At 39.1% G+C, this 19,906-nt stretch overlaps 1 protein-coding gene across 2 annotated transcripts in view; it reads left to right on the forward strand.

Moving 5' to 3' along the window:
- Nucleotides 1-19,906, forward strand: part of pdgfc (platelet derived growth factor c) — a 47,157-nt gene that overhangs the window by 18,996 nt on the left and 8,255 nt on the right. For both annotated transcript variants that reach the window (XM_031303756.2, XM_031303757.2), the window contains exons 2-3: nt 10,141-10,333; nt 15,613-15,793. In XM_031303756.2, coding sequence (XP_031159616.2) covers nt 10,141-10,333; nt 15,613-15,793 — 374 coding nt within the window. The remainder of the gene's footprint in view (nt 1-10,140; nt 10,334-15,612; nt 15,794-19,906) is intronic.

Raw genomic sequence — 19,906 nt, forward strand, 5'->3', positions numbered from 1 at the left:
TTGATGAGTCTTAATCGCAGTGCCTGGATCTGGTACGGCAAAGCTGTCTTCAAATCTGGCTTGCCGCAGGTCAAACTGTAATTTTATCCAAACATCCAGCTGTCCAGCTCACAGATGTGACTACAAAGCAGCCTGGAGCTACCGTCCACAGCTGTGGAGAGAAGTTTAAAAAAGATGTGGACCGTTCATCTGTCAGCGCCTGGTTACCAGCCAGAAGGGGAGGTTAGGCCCATCTCCCAGTGCGTGTGAGAAAAATCTTACAGCATTTGTTGTGCTAAACTATCATTCCACAATTAACTTTGATATTGTTTCTAAGTTTGACAACTGACAAGCAAATTGAGGTTGACATTGGGCTACCTGCAGTAATGTAGGTACAGGCCTTGGTTGTAATTTGAAGAAAGAAAGAGAGAGAGACGTGCAGGCCTATACACGGTTGTACAAGTGTTGACGTACAGTCAAACAAACATGATACATCAGTACAAATACATGTATTTGTACTGATGTACTTTATTTTATAAATGAAAAGGAAAAGTCAAATGACTGTAGAGGTGGATGGGTTCCTTTTTCATTTTTTGGCTGATTTTGGTGCTGATATTATGTCTAAATCCAGGCTCACTGGCTCAGATGCGGAATACCATAGGGTCAACACACATACTACGGCTGTAGTGAAAAGACAGACACTCAATCTCCCTTTCTCTGGATGCCAAACACATGTGTGGGCACTAATTAGAGGCTCCAAGGAATCATTCAGGGGTGGGGAGCCATTGTAACCAGAGGAGAAGCTGTTGTGTGGTGACGAGTTTCTGTCGCTTTGCCGGAGGGCCCAAAGCCTGAGGGGTTGAAAGACTTTAGTTCAGCCTTGGTGTGTCTGCTTTTCACAAACACTACTACACACTACTGTGCATTTGCTATTATTAACAGCCTGCAGCTGTGGCTTGACAAAACCTTATCACATTTTGTAATCATTTCTCAGATAACACGTTGTGCTTTGCATTAAGGGTAGCTTTCATAGCAGTTATGGAAGTTAAATCCTTCATGGGCTCCAGGGCTTCTATATAATATATTATTCAACTCTGGCTATTTTTAATGGAAGAATTTACTGGATGTTGGTTTGTTTTAATTGTTTTTTAACAACTGTGAGCTAAGTTTGAGGCTTGTTATATTATCAAATAATGAATAAATAAAAAAAGTATATATTGCTATTCTTTTTAAATGAGGTGGGATTAGTTTAAAGTTCCTACACATCCAACAGTTGATGTGGTTCCTGCTGCAGGAAAACAGAACTGTGTCCCAAGTTGTATCCTATTACGATACAGCTTTAGTAGTTATATACAAGTATACAATGTACAATTAATTAATTAATTTTACCATTTTGTAATAATTGAAACATGTTCCTGGAGCTTTGTAATATACTATGAAATAATATAAGCTCCATTTTTATAATTTCTTATCACTAATCTGTTTTATACTATAAGCATATACCCATTATGGACCTCCTGTGGGAAAGCTGTAGATAGAATATGACAGTGTATACATACAAATGTATGTACACACGCACACAAACACACACACACACACACACACACACACACACACACACACACACACACACACACACAAACTAGTGGTATCAGGTTAGGCCATCTGATATGATCTGCAGATGTTTTGCTTTGACTCTGCAGCAGGTGTCAACAGATGTCCCTGCTGCCCACTTGGCCAGGTTGACCTCATGCTTTTAGAGCGATCCCCCCACAGTCAGGCGACCACTGAGTGCAGCACCCCTGCTGGAAGTTATCTGCTCTGCTAAAGTGTTCTTGAGCAGTTCATTACCACCCTGCCCCCTTCTAGGTCTGGTCTCCCTGTAGACAGAGGGGCATTAAAATGGAGCATTTTTATAGCAGGGATCAATAAAGTAGCACATTATTATATTACGACACAGTCAAACCAAGACGCTCAGTCCTATCAGAGCTTGGACTGATTACATTTCTTGTGACCTTTGACCACCTCACTTAAATGGCTTTCAGGGGTCCTATGTGTCAACCTGTTGATGTTTAAGTTTAAAAAGTGAAGTCGACAGAAGAAGGAGCTGTACTCTGGTCAGCAAACGCAAGATTACTAGTGTGATGTTTTGCATTTTTTTATCCACTTTGTGTCAGTGTAAAAAAGGGAGGAAACAGTTTTTCTGAGAGCCCTGCTACTGTTTGCCATAATGGATCTTCACAGGTGTCAGTAAGCTTTCTGACATGGTCTTATCTCGTCCATGAGCAGTGATGTAACATATTTATCATGGGTCTCATCACACAAAGACACAGATTCTTCTATGTTCTCTCTTGTGAGGTGAAGCAGGTTAAAAAATAAAAGGTTGTTTTGTATTGTCCAACCCTTGGATGCTTTAAATCTTAGCAAAATGTGAATTCATTTAAAAACCATAAGTAAAATGTATTGAAAGAATAGTATGCATGCTGTGACTACATATTGCATTGTGAATCATCAGTTATAGGTGATAGGACAGTTAGTATTGGTGAGCCCCCTAGAGGTTTTGGGCCCAACTGCATTTGCACACTTTTCATTAATAGCTGTGTTACTGAAACTTCCATGACACATGTGGCATAGTATCAAACACCAGGGTATAATTTTAATTAAGTTAAAAATCAGTGTAGATCATGGCTATTTACTTGCCAACAATGGATGCTCTGTGACTTAGCTGATGACAGTGATGGGGCTTCTCTCCAATCCTGACTGTTGATTATATATTATAATCTTCATCATTTATTTTATTAGTGAAAAAAAAGTTATTTGCCAGTGTGAGCGAGGCAGAGGTCTGTTGTTTTTGCTCAAGGGCACTTCAGCAGGTCAGCGAGTATTTGCAGTTGCTGGTGGATAGTAATCGATATTGGCTCTGATATTCTGCCATGAGATGTTTTCTAATCGCTGGGCCAGTCATGTGTGGAGATAAGCAAGATTATGTAAGCTTTGATCTTGCTGTCAAACAAACTGTATTGATTAAAAAAAAATTCAAATATAGAAATAATTTTATTCACATTCTCTATGAAAAATAATGCGCAGCCACACTCTATACATAATACAGACAGTACATTCATATGATATAAAGATATTGGTGTTCATATTGGATCACATAAATACCTACATTTTTTTTCACCGGGCAAGTGGATTGTAATATACTATATGCACTTCAACAGACGTGCAATTGTTGAGACTGTCTGTCTGTCTGAGACTGTGTCTTTTTTGGTGAGCTCCTGCTATCTTTCTGCCCTTATTTTAGCAACCTCTGCAGGGAATTTAGGTGTCAAACCTGTCACACCTGCTTCCTCTTCAGCACAACACACAAGCATGTGCCTGGCATTAAATCGCTACAAAAGGGTCCCACACAAGCCAAATTATTTTTTAATGGTATAAAAGATTCCCATGCCGTGTTCAGCCCCTTTTTTGCCTGACTGACTGTAAACCCAAAAGCAATAAATATCCTAAGCAGGATGGGGAATTTACTGCACCTGTAGTAACCGTTGCACCGTCTTAATAAGCAACAGATGTTGGAGTGATTGCATCGAGGCTGAAACGCATGCATCGGAAAAAGGGAATTCTTTGTTAGGTACAGTTTCATCACCTGACCAAATCTGCTTCAACTCTGTTCCTCAGGGCCTCACATTCATTTTGTCCAGCAGGTAACAGGGCTGAAATTAAAAACAATCCAGATTTAGTGTCAAAGTGAGTCGACTATCGATTATGGGACAGGAAATAGCTGTCACGAATGGTTATCCATGATGCATGAGGCTGCTGCGAGCATGAGGCTGCTGGGAGAACACCATATAGTAGTGGACCAATATTTAGCCCATAATGTGTGAAAATAACAATTTGGCCAATTTACTGAGCAAATACAACCCCCGATGGCAGTGTAATACATCAATACACCAATTATACCTAATAATACTTTTTTCTGTTTTTAATTTTGGTCAGGACCAATTGAAGCTGTAAATAATGGCTGTTCCCCTTTAAAAGTATCTTGTCTGACCTCATATTTAAGGACGCCAGAGATATTTATTGCTTTCTTAGGGGTGAGTAGAGGGGTAGTATAACAGTTCCTATAGCTTTCCAGAAGAATGGCATAGTTATGTCTACTATATCATGCTATTGACCACCAGATAAACTCCAAAGCTAAGGGCCAATGCAGTGAGACACTGTAATTATATCCTGTGAGGAGAGATGAATTTAGTGAGCCTAACAGAAGCCAGAATGAGTGGTTCTCATTCCTCCCGCTCCTTTTTTTTTTACGAGAAACATGCAGCAGTCTGGACAAAGGGGCTGCTCTCATTAGTTAATCTTTGCTTCAAGGCATCTAACATTTATTTAATGCATCTGGGTATGCATGCACGTGTGTCTGTGTGTGGGTGTATATGTGTGTGCAAGGGCTTTGTAAGTGTGTGTGAGGGTGTATGGGATTGATTATTTGCTAATCTATGGTACTGTAGCCACTTTACTGTATAATCATTGCGCAGACTTCTGTTATCCTATTATATGTATTGTTATTATCATCACTAGTAGTAGTAGTAGTTGTTCAATGCTTGTGTGCACTAATGTAACATTGTGCACATGTGCATGGTTCACTGCATGTGCACTCAAGTTTTGTTTTGGCAGGGGAAAGGTTAATGTTAAACAGCATGAATGGTTCACCCACTAACGTGTGAACAAAGCACAAAGGCTGCACTGTATGGGCTCCTATTTATTCAGAGTCACTTCCTCCCTTAATAGTCGGCTCTACTTTCCTCACAGAGGAAAAAAGTAGGTCAAGGAAAAGTCATGTTTAAGGTAATTCACTCTAGGGAACCACTACTCTGATCATTAGATGACATTGGTTAACCCCGAGAGTGAGGTCATTTTTATGTCAAAGTTACACCCAGAATACTGCATTTTACAGTACACAGAGGGTTAATCAGAGAGGGAGGATGTCAATGGGAAGGTTTAAAAGAGAGAAGCATGAAAAGACAGTATTGTTTATTAAAAAATAAAAATAAAGAAAAGCTTCAGGAGAAAAGGAAGGAAGCTGGTTTATGACCTTGTGGATCGTGATCAAATATTGGTTTGCAGCTGATGTACTCTGAAGGAGCACTCTATTAAGGAGTTTCTGCTTTGATGCAAGTAAACAAAAGATCCACAGCAAAGAATCACTTGGATAGTTCATTCTTGAGCTTCATGCACAAAGAACTGAACCGAAATGGAATGCAAACGCATTGTTCCCCTACCTACTGCAATTACTTGTGATGAGTGCATAAGAATTAAGCAGAATATTTGCAGACTTTTTGGATTAAGTATGATTTCATCCACGCAGGTCTCTGGAATACATTTTCATCAGGACCTTATGCTTTCATGTCCAGGCATTCTTTTCTGCTTCATCCTCCTTTTCTCTGCAACATCAAGCTCAGATTCTCCTCATAATTGCATCTTAATAAAGAGGCATTCCGGTCACCAACAGCTTTAAGGAACTATTGACAGACCCTTAAAAGCAGACATTGATTTATAATTGTGGAAGTAAATTGTTTTTGGCCACTTCTATTAATATCATATGTACACCTACTATCACACATGCAATGCAGTACATATTCATTATGCACGTTATGAGCCTGTATGTTGGAGCCCGCAGTGATGGGGATGTAATTAAAAACATGTCATTGTGATGGAGGGCCAAGCTTTAATAGCATGAAAGCTATTGACTTGTTTCCTCCTTAGCCAGCAAATGGATACAAGAACAGGCCATCAAACCTAGAGCATTGCCGCTACTTGCACCAAAGATTAAAACAGTCTGCCATTGCTTTCTGTAGTTTTCAAAGAAATATTGACTGCAGGGGCAAACAATGTGTTAGATTTATTTGAATATGATCAAATAATGTTGTTATAAACCCCATGAAGAAGGTGTTTTTCTGAACCACAAAATATGGCTTTGAGGCATCCAATGCTAATAAAATGTCTATTTTTCTGTCTTCAAGCAATGCATGTATTCGTTTTTTTGATTTGCCTGAAGAAGGTGGCCCTTATTTGGTGAGACAGTTTGTACTTGAGGCCAAACTCTTCTCACAGTTATGAAAGAGCCCGTTCATTGAGAAGTCATGCCTGGGCTTTGTTTTTCTTTGCATCTGGCACACTGTCATTCAATCTGTTCCCACCTGGCTCACCACCAAGCCCAAATGAAAACATCAAAGTGATATCTGCAATCTGAAGTAATAGTTTTTTTTTTTTAAAGTGCCATTGTTGATTTATCTACTTACGTTGTTAGACAGCAGCAGTGGGGATGCCAGGAGAGAAAGTCCAGCGGTCATCAAGTTACAAATTGATAAGAAAATGCTGTTTTTTTATTGGATTAGAGAGGGGTTGGATGCCTAACACAAAATGTAAAGGAAATCCCAAAAGAAAGTTCACTGATGACATGCAAACTGTCTGGTATAGCATATGTAGATTATATGCCGTGAAAATTATTACTGTATGTAGCAAATTTGAACAATTACTAAATAGATAATTATTGACTCCTTTGAAAAATTAGCTTAACAATTGACCCCCCCACCCCCAAATTTACAGAAATCATGGCTGTTTCGTAACTAGGCACAGCAGGCCTATCAAGATTTGGATTTCTCCACATGTTGAACTAATGAGCGTGGAGCTGTAGAGAAAGCAATATATTTTAAAGAAATTGGTGGGCCGTGTTTGTTTTTTATTATTGCCTTTCCAAATCCCCAAAATATAGGTCTAGCAGCTCTGTCCAGTTCCTAACCAGCCAATGGTTATGAACAGTGTAACACACTAGATAGTCCTCATCCTTAAAGCCTTTTCTCCTGTAACATTACAAATTAAAACATATGCTGTTTGAAAATTTGAACAATAGAGCATAAATCTAACTTCTTGCTTGATCAAGTAAGCTAAGCAACTGGACAAGGACTAACTAGCTCTACATTACAATATAAAAATACAGCTGACATTTCAGGCTGCTTTTATCTACCCTTGTCTGAAATCAAGGTTACATTGTTTTAAAACTTGATGGGCATTGCAACAGGGGGGCGAACTTTAAATTCTCTTCGAATTTTTACTGACTTTAAATGACTGTAAAAAAACAGACAGTCCTCTGCCGTTGTTGGTTTTGCTCACTTATTTTCAGTGACCCCTCCCTCAGACAGAGTTGTTGTCCTTGGAACCATACTGAGAAACTCAGAGTCGCTGTGGAACTGTTATTTGGCATTATACAGGGTGAGAACATGGCACAATCTTAACCTGCATGTGTTTTTGTTTCTATTGCAAGCAAATAACCTCAGAATGATTCAGCCGCTGGATATGAATCACTTAAATTTATGGCAAAATAAAGAGTAATCAAGCTTAAAATGTGTTCCACCACAAATTGCATTAAACCCATGCTGGTTCCTCAGACGGCTAGACGTATGGGATCGGTTTATGAATACTGAATGGTCATTAGTGGTACAAAAATAAATACTGGTTAAACAATTTGAGGATAGGTTGGGGATGGGATGAATTTATCAGCGTGATTTCTGAGACAGAAACACAGAACATAGTATGTTGATTGATGGGCTACTAATAATATTGAGCCAGTGTTAAAGTATAGCCTATTATTGTGACAATTATGCGTAAAAAAAACTGTGGGAGTGTTGACATGTGCTACATGTACACGCTACAATTTCTTTTATCTACTGTAATCATAAAAATCAGTGCAGGATTTTGTCGCCTTAACTGTTGGCCTGTTGGCATATGTGGTGCATTTTAATTCATTTCTTTTTGCATTGATTTAGAGCACAGTATTCTTTATAGGACAAACTAAAACATATGCTGCTCTCTCAAATGTAGCTACAGCAATACATCATTTTGGTGATTTTTAGCTGTGCATTTAATAATTAGCTCCATGGCAGGTTTAGCCTAGCTAACAGTTAGCCTAGCTTAACAGAGTGCATTCCACCAACTTGAAATGCCATCTTGAACACTCTGTATGTGCATTTCACATGAAGAAATAGAAAATGAGACATTGTAGTTTAACTAAATAGCTTACATATTGAAACTTTTTCACCAACGGAAGTCAGAAGTCCTGCCCTTACTGTACTATGAATTTGATTACTATGTAAGAGATTATAAATTATTTTGAAAATTATATATTGATGCTACATTGTATTGATTTTGATTGCCTAAAAGATAACAAACAATATCTTTCTTCTCATGTACTCACATTTGATCTCTTATTTTGATTCTTTGAATAAATAACAGTCCTGTAATCAGGATGGGTTCAGGGTGTTGTCATTGCAATGGTTGTGAGGCTCAGGTGGAAGTATCCCGGCATTTTTTCTCCTGAAGGTGACAGGGCCTGATGGGGCCCAGGGGAACTGAGTGACAAGCTTTGTTACTGATTAAATCCTGCAGCCACTGGTCCCAGTGGGCCTTAATGGCTTTATGAGAGGAGCTTGGTATAACCCATCTGGCAACCCCTTTAAAGTAATTTAAGTAATTTGCACTAATGTTTTAGATTTGTGGAGTGATGCTAACAACCACAGTTAAACACAGGGAATATGCATACCGTGTTCATGACAGCGTCAACGTTGCACTTGCTCAGAGAAGCTACTGTTACGTTAGTAGTAGCATGCTGCTGGTGGAATACTGCTCAGATGAGATCTAAATGAGTGCAACAGGACATGTAACGTTAGCTATAGTACAGAACAGCGTGTTTAGGATCCCCAAATCAAGGATTAATACACTTCAAAAAACGAACAATGATTTAACAGGAGTTAGGAGGGAACAGTTTTGAGATTAATAATAACATGTAACTTTCTGTATGGATCATAGTACAGTATTACAGGTATTTTATCTGCTGAACCGTTAACATTTGGCAAAAAAAACAACATTTAATTGACATGACAAAGTACATCATGGCTACACTTTTTTGTCATTTGTTTAAAATTTAACAAGCAAATTGTTGTATTTTAGCAAAATACTGAAAGCAGCAGAAATGCAGAACTGAGAAGGTTAAATTGTAAAATCTGTTTATGTAAAGTTATATCATTATCGCGATATTCAACAACATTAGGGCATATGACATATTTTCCTCATGTCGTACAGCCTTAATAACTACCCTGAAATTGTGTCAGATGCCGCACAGTGTCGCAATATTTTCATCTGTATCTGTATCATCTCTTAGTCTAATTTGTTTTATATGTAAATTTTTTTTTTGCTTTTTAAATTATCTGATAATGTTACGTAATCATTTTCACCTTCGTTTGACTAGTTTATAACTGAACCCATTATTACTAAACCCAGCCATTACGCACTGCGCCGTCACATCCTGCTCCACATACAACCGCGAGTAAATTCTCAACCTTTGGGAAACACTGAGTTGTATATTCAGTTTAGTTAAGTTTCTTCTGGAAGATGAATCTTTGTTTTCATATTTGTTATTCAACATACTTATTTGTTGCTGTTGTCCATTTCCACCCTTCTTCAAGCTTACACACCCCATATCTACACTTCAACCTCTTGTTTATCAGAGCATAGCCCTGAGTGGGACTCAGCTGCAGATTCAGGCTTCTTTTCATAGGTCAGCCTTGGATTTGTGAGGTCTAAGACTGCGTTTGCCTCCTCAGCGATTTCTATCATGCAATCAATACAAATTGAAATTCTATCAATAATGACAAATATCCTCAATTTTTCTTTAAATTATTCCTTCATTTATAGAGCCGTTGAAAGTTTTTTGTTATATGTGTTTATATTTTCTTGCATGTGTTTGTGTATGTTAAAGTTAAAGACAAGCCCCAATGGAACAATAAAGGTGGTGAATTATTTAATAATTTGCCTTATAATAATGTGTTTAATTTAACAGGTATGTATGAGTAACCTGTTTGAGTAGGAGCCAGCTATGTCAGGGTTGTCCAGACAAGACTGTCAAAGGATGAATAAAGCATTAGTGTCAATCTGGTGTTTTTTTTTAAAGTCTCACCTTTTATACTGGACAGTTGCTCAATATGTCGTACTGCACGGTACTTGTTTGCAAGGTGCTTGACATGTTTATGTTTCAGATCATATGCATAGCGTCTTCTCCAAACCAAACTGACGAACCAAGCACAAAACACAATCTGATTTCTGTTTTAGGAGTGCAAGATTCCCATCAGGAGAATATCATAACAGTGTCTGGAGAGGGAATGGTCCACAGTCCAGACTTCCCACACACTTATCCCAGGAATACCGCGTTGGTCTGGAGACTAGTGTCGACCAGTAATATGAGGATCCAGCTCACCTTTGATGACAGATTTGGTCTAGAGGACCCCGAAGATGGCATATGCAAGTAAGAACATACAGTAGTAGATTTATTATGTCAGTATAAATACAAGCATATGCAAGTAAAAGAAATACATTTTAAAGGAAGAATGCATTTAATTTGGGGGACAATGGCCTGCTGGTCATCTTATCAGTGGTGTTCTATGCTAACAACCTGAGATATATATATATATATATATATATACATTAGGGCTGTCAATCGATTAAAAAATTTAATCTAGTTAATTACATACTCTGTGATTAATTAATCGAAATTAACTGCATACATAGTTAACGGTGCCTGAACCGATACTTTTTAAGAAAGTAAAAAAAGAAAAGAAAAAAAAGGGTACTAAACAACAGTTGGTGACATTAAAGAATGGCTTGTTTATTGCTAAGGCCATATGGTCAAAATTAAATGATTTAATAATAATGTATAACAATAACTTATTTCAGTAGTAAATTGCTGTTGAACGACAAAAACAACTATCAGATGGGAAAAGGACATTTACAATAACTTCAAATGCACCACGAGGCTGTAGTTTACCAGTTTCATTGAACCGTCTGTGTTGTTTTCCCGACAGCAGCTGCAGATTGTTACATCCCGGTGTTGAATCCTCTACAGTAAAACACAGTCAAACTTTACACCGTTTAGCGTTAGCTGTCAGCATTTTAACCGTTTTTAATCCAGCTACTAGCTAGCTGTAGGCTAACGTTAGCTGCTGTTGAGTATAGTGTTAACTAGCGTCACGTGCAGCGGTGTTTGTGTTGCCTGTATCGTCTTCAGAGCACCAGAGAGAAGCGCAGACATATCAGTGGCACCAGATTTCGGTAGCCAGGGTTTGCAGGAAGAAGATTTTTACAAGTAAATGTTCCAGTTAATGATGCAGGCAGCACATTCTCGTCTCCCTCCTTCATTTTACAGTCCAATGGTGGCTAGAACGGCTCCGGGTCAAACGTCAATATGGAATGGATTAATCTGCGTTATTTTTTATATATATATATGGGATTTAGACAAATAAAGTGAACTTTATAATATCATGACACAGTATTTCTGATTATTATAATGCATCACATTATTTTGTAAGATGTCCCTCTGTTTGGCCAGGGTAAAGACATGTCCTGCCTGTGTTGTCGTCCATCTTTAAAGATTTAGCATGTGGCTGGTTAGCTCAGTTGGTAGAGCAGGTGCACATATATAGAGGTTTATTCCTTGATGCAGAAGGTCCAGGGTTTGAGTCTGACCTGTGACAGTTTTCTTGCGTGTCTTCCCCCTCTCTCTCTCCCCTTTCACATCTGAGCTGTCCTATCATTAAAGGTGGAAATGCCCATAAAAAATCTTGAAAAAAAAAAGATTTAGAGTCAGAGTGTGGCCATTTGTGAAATTGCCTTTGGTCAGCTGTGGCAGCTTGTGAATATTGAAAACCCAGCAGTAGAGTGATTTGTTTCGTCCAGGATACCACGATGACGTGGTTCAGATCGGCATATTTTACGTGATGTACTATAGTCGATATTTTTAGCTGTTCACGTGATTGTTCGAAAGACATGTGCCACACCCTCTGACAAACCTGCACATATACATACAGTACACCCTCTGTTTTATTGAGGAACCCACTTTTAATTACTGCCTGGGTTTGCCTCTGTTGCCATTCAATTTAAACACGAATCCCGAGCCCCAACGATCGATTTACCCTCAGTGCATTATGCTCAGTGCCCTGCTGTCAATATATCACAACTGACTCGTTAGCATTGAGAAGCCCAATCACTGGAAGGTGGAGAAGAGCTAGGGGAGGGTGACATCGCTAATCATTCCTGGAGAGCCCCCTAAAGGATAACAAGGTGAATGACAGTTCAAAGGTTTATGTTGTACATGGCAGCACTAGATTAACATGTATCTTTTGAGAAATCAACTGTACATATCAGGACATTTAAAGAAGATGTGAATCAGTATGCTTCTGTTCCAGTGACAGTGCCTAGGCTTTCACTTTCATTGATCAGTAAAGGGTTTGCAGCTGATTTAATTGTCTGATGTGCTGCCATCCAGAATTCATGCCTCTGTTTGACATTATACTTCCTGTATCCTGTCTTTATTGGGGAACAAAAACATGAGTTCAGGTAATTCGAGCCCGCCAGCACACCTCTGTGCACGTTGACGAATGAGGTTAGTGTTGAAATCCTGTAAGGGAAAGTTCCACAGTGGGGCAGGGTGCAGATTGACAACTGTTGTGCTGCCCTGCCTCTACAAGACTGCACTAGTCAGTGTCCTCAGGGAGAGGGGCGAGAGACAATAACAACATCCCCTTCTAGGGTCATGCAAGTCATCGCCACGTCTACCGCTCCAGCTCTCACATTTTTTGCTCCTTCCCCAGACTGAGGCCCAAAAGGTTTTGATCGGATCCCAAGATACACACTCTTGGCAGGGTTGGCAGGGAGATGAATGCAGCATGCAATCACAAGCAGAAACAGACACACACATTCACACGTCTATGTGCTTGTCTTTTCTCTCACCCTCTCTCCTTTCTATCTCAAACACACACACCGTCTCTCTGTTCCACGTACACACACACATACATAAGCCTCCAGCCTAATCTGCATATCTACTTTATCTTTCATGTGTGTTTAAAAATGTATTCACAAAATTTCCTTTTAGAACTTCATTCCACTCTTACCGTATGGCAAAAAAAAAAACATTCATACACACTGTTATTGATACGCTACTCTTACCCTTGTGTCACTGCACAATGTGATGCAAATAAACGCGACTGTAATCTCCTGTCCAGTGATTCACAGCTATGGCAGGGGATAAAACAAACAACAGTGGGAGATGTGTTCGGCTTTGGTAGCAAGCCTGGAGCGAGAAGCCTTTGCTAGGATGAGAGGGATGCTGTGTAGTCGAGATGCTTATCTGCTATTCTGTTTGTCTGTGGCACGATGAAAAACATTCTTACCAAATCCACTGGAGGAGAGGCATATTGGAGAGGGATTGGTTTTGCTACTGGTTGGCATGGCAGCAGAGTCGTGCTTGACGGCTCACAGACATGACTTTAGTCTGAAAGAAAATGAATGCGGTGCAGTGGTATTGCATTTATAATATAATAATATGATAAAACTATGTAGGAGAAAGCTTTGTGAATATTAAACACACTTGCAGTGTGCAGGAAGGTAATCCTATGTGCTAGAACTGTATATGAGATTCCTTTGTTGTTCCGATTCTGTTCACTGTGACTGTACGTACAGTTTGGTATGCATGCCAGTGCATTTGTAAATCTGATAAACCGCTGTTCGACATGGGGATTCTGAACACATGGCGATGTGTAATGATCAGGGCGTCTTGTATTATTGATGAGCCATCTGTCAAAGCTCTGGAGCTGTCTGAGGGCTGATTTTTAGAGAGGAAAGCTTCTCCCTTCACTGACCCCCATCAAGAAGGCAGAGAGAAGCTAAACTGACATTTTATCCCTTTCCAGAAAACATTTCATGCCAGTCTGGTTTGCATTTATATAAATGAATGTTTCACAGTTCATGCAGTTGTCTAGCAGGTGTGCATTTAAACAGAATATATGATTTTGCAAAAGAACACTTTCGTTTTACATTTCCCAATCTCTTTGTTTGTGCAGATTACAAACTTCCTGTATAACTTTTCAAATCAAAGGTAACAGAGTCATTAAATGTATCCCCCCCCCCCCCCCTTCAGTTTATTTGACATCACAGAAAAGCCATTTTTAGTCGTGCTCATATCCCTCCATGTTGTTTTATTGAAACCAGCTTGAACTGAATCTGTCAAGCTTGTGCAAAATGTAAACAATGTCCTTGAAATCCAAATATTCGAATTGGCAGCTCTGAATGAGAGGTTAGCGTGCCTGTTGACGCAAATGGCGAAGTGATTAATCCCAGACTTTGAAGAGTCAGTGAAACAAGGCTGTATTGAATGCAGTGCAGCCACTGGTTAACACACAGGTATAAATAATAAAGGCTGAACTCCTGAACTGCGTGTTTTAAGTGCTGAGGTTGGCCGATGTTAGCCTTGGCACACCAAAGGAGTCTGGAGACATATGCTTCTGTACTTCATCATGTTTACTGGTATTATGGGTTGGCAGGGTGGCCAGTAAAGAGAGACTGTCATGTAATTACAGGGACGCAAAGTTTGATCCCCACAACAAGCAACATAATGCATTTGTATATAGTTTTCTCAATTTAATTTTTTTTATCATTTTGTTAAGTGAAATTGAAAATTACACTAAATCCTTGAAACCTTTTTAACCCATCATGTTAAAACTAAACATTATTCCAAAAATTCCTGGGATTTTCTCACATACAATGTTTGATTTTCAACCACCAATAGCTTCTGCATTTTTTAGTGATTGTTATGTTTGTAGCCAGAAAAATACTATGTGATATAAACTCTGTTGCAGTCCAATTACATGAGTTATTTACGTGGGCATTGAAGAGGTTGCACAAGAGCCAGACAAATCTGCGGCTATTAAAGAGGAGTGGCTGACATTGAAAATAGAAATATGAACACTCAATATGATAAAGGTTAAGAGTTAAAAGTACATTATTGCAGAATGATTTTGCAAAATACCTTCATATAGCTATTCATACTGTATTGTTTGTCCATATTGATATCCAAACCTCATAGTCTGGTCAATGCCGCCCACCTAGAGCCAGCTATGAGGTGTCTGCCATGTGAAAAGTGAGACAACTGAGAATTTGTTTTGGAGTCCAGGCATTATATTACAGTATAATGAGCCCAAAGTCTAATTAAAAACTATATTTCAATGACAGCAGTGTAATAGGCCTGTCAAAAGGTTGCATCAGCAGCCATAACTGCAAAATAGCAAGAATAGATGCTTATGCTGCACTGTCAACCTGAGATTTGTCCTACACTGGCAATATCCAGTTCATTTTTATAGATTTAATTCAAGCAGTAAATAAGAGAAAAATCTCATCTCTCACAGCTGAGATATTGTAACTTTTTTTTTATAAGGTTAAACCTTTATTTCCCTGGGCAGCTTTATTGATATTAACAATCTTATCTTCAAAAGGGCAACACAGAGCTGAGGAGACAGCACCATGGCAAACATTTAAAGTGCTGACGAGTTTACAACAATCAAGAATACATTCAAAGGTCTAAATCTACCATATGAAAGCTCAAACAAAGCCATTAGTAGCTGGAAGTTGTGGCATAACATGGACAAAGACAATTTCATGATAATGGAGCGCAGTCTCAGAGTGGGCCGAATAACTGGTGATGTCTCGGAGACTAAAATAATCAGTTTCTGCACTTTGTCTGTCTCACTCTACCAGATACGACTTTGTGGAGATAGAGGATCCGACTGAGAAGACCATCCTGGGTCGCTGGTGTGGGTCACAGTCGGCACCAGCTAGTCACACTTCCAAAGGCAGTCAGATCAGGATCCGCTTCATCTCTGATGAGTACTTCCCCACTGAGCCGGGATTCTGTATCCGCTACTCCCTTCTGCCTGTGGTATGTACAGTGTCAATACTCAGGACTTTACGAATGTGCATTGTACGTTGTTGAGCGCTTACATAAGCTGACATAGCATTTCTCTGCCTCTATCTCCAACTTCAGGGAGTTCACATGGCAGTAAGCAATTCCTGTCCACGCATGCACAATTAAAATAATTTGCTTGTTTATTACATGGTGTCTTAATTTGCAATCATCCATTTCTGCCTATGTGCACCCAAGGTTTAAAGCATCGTTGGGGAGAGATTATGTTTAAGCACTACAGAACATCTGTCACCTGTACTATCATTTGTTTTAGTTATGATGATGATACACACAAGCCAGGGCAGCTTATACACTCATACACAGACAAAACAAAGTGTCCACAATCTCTGCAATGACAGTAGTGAGTACAGCTAAGTTATCAAATCTACAACAACCTGAGTTTTTTCCCTCAAGAATTTGAATGGACCCTGGAATCTTTCTACAGCGTCAGACGGCACTAAACAAATACAAATATTTTGACTTGAAATGGTTTCAAACTCTGTAATTTTCTCATTTCCTGGCTCTAGTATTGTTTCCATTTTTAAATGAACTGTTATGTTCTATATTACTCTTCTATATAAAGCCATATACTCCGTTAACCTACACTGTATTTTTAGACTCAGTCTGACAGATGAGGTGTCTCAATTTCACTACTTCTTGAAACTGAGATGGAGAAAATAAGTGGCTTCACATTCACAAAGAGGTCCTATGACCCTCAGGGGGATTCATTCAAGCCCCTGAAATGAAAGTAGGAATTTAGAGATAGAAGTGCTTTTTGTGTGGAAAATTGCCACACTGATGTCTGTCTGTTACATTTTCTCTTTGCGTTTTATCATCAGTAGCTCAAAAGTAATATACCTTTTTATGTGTTTTCACAGTACCCCACTTCACAAAGATACCTATGTTATTTTACTCTATACTTAGGACTGAAATATATTTCTGGCACTAAACCAACCTTTCCTCCTTTCTGCTCTTTCCTGTTACTTCACTTGTATTTGCCTGTAACATAGACTATAATCACTATTTCCATCCCTTGCTAATTTTTGTTTCCATTCACCTTTTAGACTTTTCCAATTGCATCTAATTAAAGTTAAAGTGTGTGCATAGCATACGATTAAACTCATTCAGTACATCACCAGCTTTGCTTGAAGAGCTCAAGACTCAAGAAACAGCCAAAGTACCAATATACAAAAAGTGAATGACAAAAAGAGACACCCTTTTCAGCTTCTTCCTTTTGTGCCTCATGGCCTCTCACTTAACTTTAGTTCCGACATTAGTCAGATAATCAAACTGAATTGCCATTTTGTTTTACTTCATTAATTCAGCCTGATGTTGTGTTCATGTGCTCTGATTTCTCATATTGCATTTGCTTGAACAGCTGCATCAATCCCATCCAGACTTGATGCAATTTTTAGAGAACTAAAAGGCATCCCCATGCCTTTTCCTGCCTACAAAGCTCTGATTGGTCAATTGTTTTTACAACCAAGGGAAGTGGCTATATAGCAAGACCAAGTTGAATAGATAAACACACTAAAATGTGATTCAGGAGGGCTAGCTGGATTTTGCCATACCAAAAACACTACAGTTCTTTAGCTCCATTCTTTGAATTTTTACTTAATAGAGCAGCTCTGCCTCAAAGACATGCTTGCATAACTACTGTAAAATTTTTAGAAAAGACTTCTGTGACTGCTTTACTTCTTGCCATCTTTGTCTTGATCCTTCCTCTCCCTATTCCTCATTCTTTTTTACTCTCTTGCCTTTTTCTGTCCTGGTCTTTAGACCACACACACACAGAGAATCCCTTCATCCCTGGTGCCTTCACTGACAAAAGCCCGGAGATAAACTGAAGAGACGACTGCCATGTTTTAACCTGTCATGTCTTAGCACTGTTCACTTGCTTTAAGTAAACTCTACTCCTCATTAATCCCTAATGGCCTGCAGTGCTGTGAAATCTGACAAGCACAACTAGGCAACTGAAGTCATTGATGGCACTTTGTGTTTTGTCTGTAACTTTTTTTCTGCTTCAAATGCTGTTTTGTTCTCTTATTCCTCATTTACGTTTTAATGGCATTCTTAAAACCCTTAAAACCCAAAACAACTGACATGATGAGAACATACCGAGTGTCAAGCTGAGTATCAAAGATGTATTTCTCAAAAGATATAAGTGGAAAGTCAGTCATTACGTGTGCTAGCTGCTACCTGTGGTGGAGCCAACACATTTTTTTAAGTTATTGCTGACCGAAACAAAATTGCTCAGTCAATCTCCAGTAATGATAATCTTCATGTTAGGAATGAATTGTATCAAACTGTACCATATATTTACCACCAAAAGACTGCAGTAGATTGTGATGTTTGAGCCACAAGCAAGGCCTTGCTTTATCTACTGGAGATTAATTAATCCAATAAGACACTACTCCAAAATCCCTTAAGTGGAGTAAAGGGTTATCTAATTACCAATTTTCACTGGTGTTCTTTTTATTTGAGCAGCAGTCTATGCTATAGTAAAATATGCAGTACATTCATTTGAATTGTTTTGTAGATATTTTTCACATTAATCATTTCAATCATTAGGTTGGGTATCATTTGAAATTCCTCGTAAGCATTGATGCGATACCTGAGTGTCAGTACCATCAGGTCAAGTGAAATCGTAGCCCATAATCACAGATTTGCCTCAAATAAAATAAATATATAATAATATAATAATTTATACAAGCCCTGGCAGCTCACCTGGTTGAGTGTGCCCCATATACTGTTCTAAGGCTCCATCCTTACAGCAGCGGTTCTGGTTTGACTCCAAACCGCAGCCCCTTGCTGTTATCCCCCCCCCCCCCTCTCTCTCTCTCTCTCTCTCTCTCCCCTTTCCTGTCTTCAGCTATTCTATCAAAAAAAGCCGTAACAGAAAAATAAAAATAAATAAATATGGAATTAAAACACCACACACAACTGTGGATGTTTTGGCATTTACAAGTAAAATTTGATTATGCTGTAGTAGAATGCAAGTCTTCTATGGTGTTCAAATGTCTGCCACTAAGTATATAATGGAATAAGAGACCGGGTTTGTCTTTCATATTCCAACTCAAGAAGGTGCGGAAACCATGAGGGGGGGAAAGGAAGCTTTGGCCTCTGCACGTTCAGTCTGGCTTCCCTTTGAACTTTCCTCTGACAGAGGAGCAGCACGCTAGAACAGCAGCACTCTGTTTCCTCTGTGGTCAACCAGCAGCTACTGGAACCTCGTGCCACGCAGGGGCCAGCACTTTAGTTTATATTTAAACAAGCAATAATTCCTCCCCACCACTTCCATGGAATGGATGGGGGTGGGAAAATGAAAACCCGGTCTGTAATTCACAGGAAGAGATTTTAGGAAAACCGAAAGGGCCGAGGCAGAGGTTGTTAAAACATAGAAGAGAAGGAGTCTGTTGAAGGGAGCATGAGGGGTGTTGAGTGGTGGGTCAATGGAGCAAACAAAACATGCATCATTGTCTCTGTGAGGTCCCAATCCAGAATTAAACCCCACTGCTACCTAGGCATGAAGATCGCTATGCCAGTTTTGTTTAATTTAATGGATTGAAGAGTGTTTTACACACTCTGACTTGAATGGAGGGAGATAGGACAGAATAAGTAAGGGACTGTTCGTTATTTATTTAAGGGGCCACTGGAGGAGTTTTGGGACCTTTAGGCTAAAAAGACTTGACCCTCCCCTCGCCAGTAATCATTTTTCTATGACCCTCCAAAATGATTTGAAAAAAAGAAGCATGCAAACTTGTGGGGTGACATCAAAAATGCTGTTTCTGAGGCAAAACTGAGTAATGCAGAGGAATTGTGGAATGTAGTTCAATCGTCCTGGGCTGGAATACCTGTTCACAGGTGCCAGAAGTTGGTCGACTCCATGCAACACAGACGTGAAGCAGTTCTCAGAAATAATGGTTATGCAACTAAATATTAGTGCAGTGATTCAAAGTAAAGCAAACCCTTGAGACATTTTTCAGTTGATACAGTAAATGTTTGAGTTTGTAAAGACAAATGCAAACACGGCTATTTTTTTGAACGGCCTGATATTCCTTTTTCTTCACTTTCTGTAAAGGTATAACA

This window comes from Sander lucioperca, chromosome 1, assembly GCF_008315115.2.
Source record: "Sander lucioperca isolate FBNREF2018 chromosome 1, SLUC_FBN_1.2, whole genome shotgun sequence".
Lineage (NCBI taxonomy): Eukaryota > Metazoa > Chordata > Actinopteri > Perciformes > Percidae > Sander > Sander lucioperca.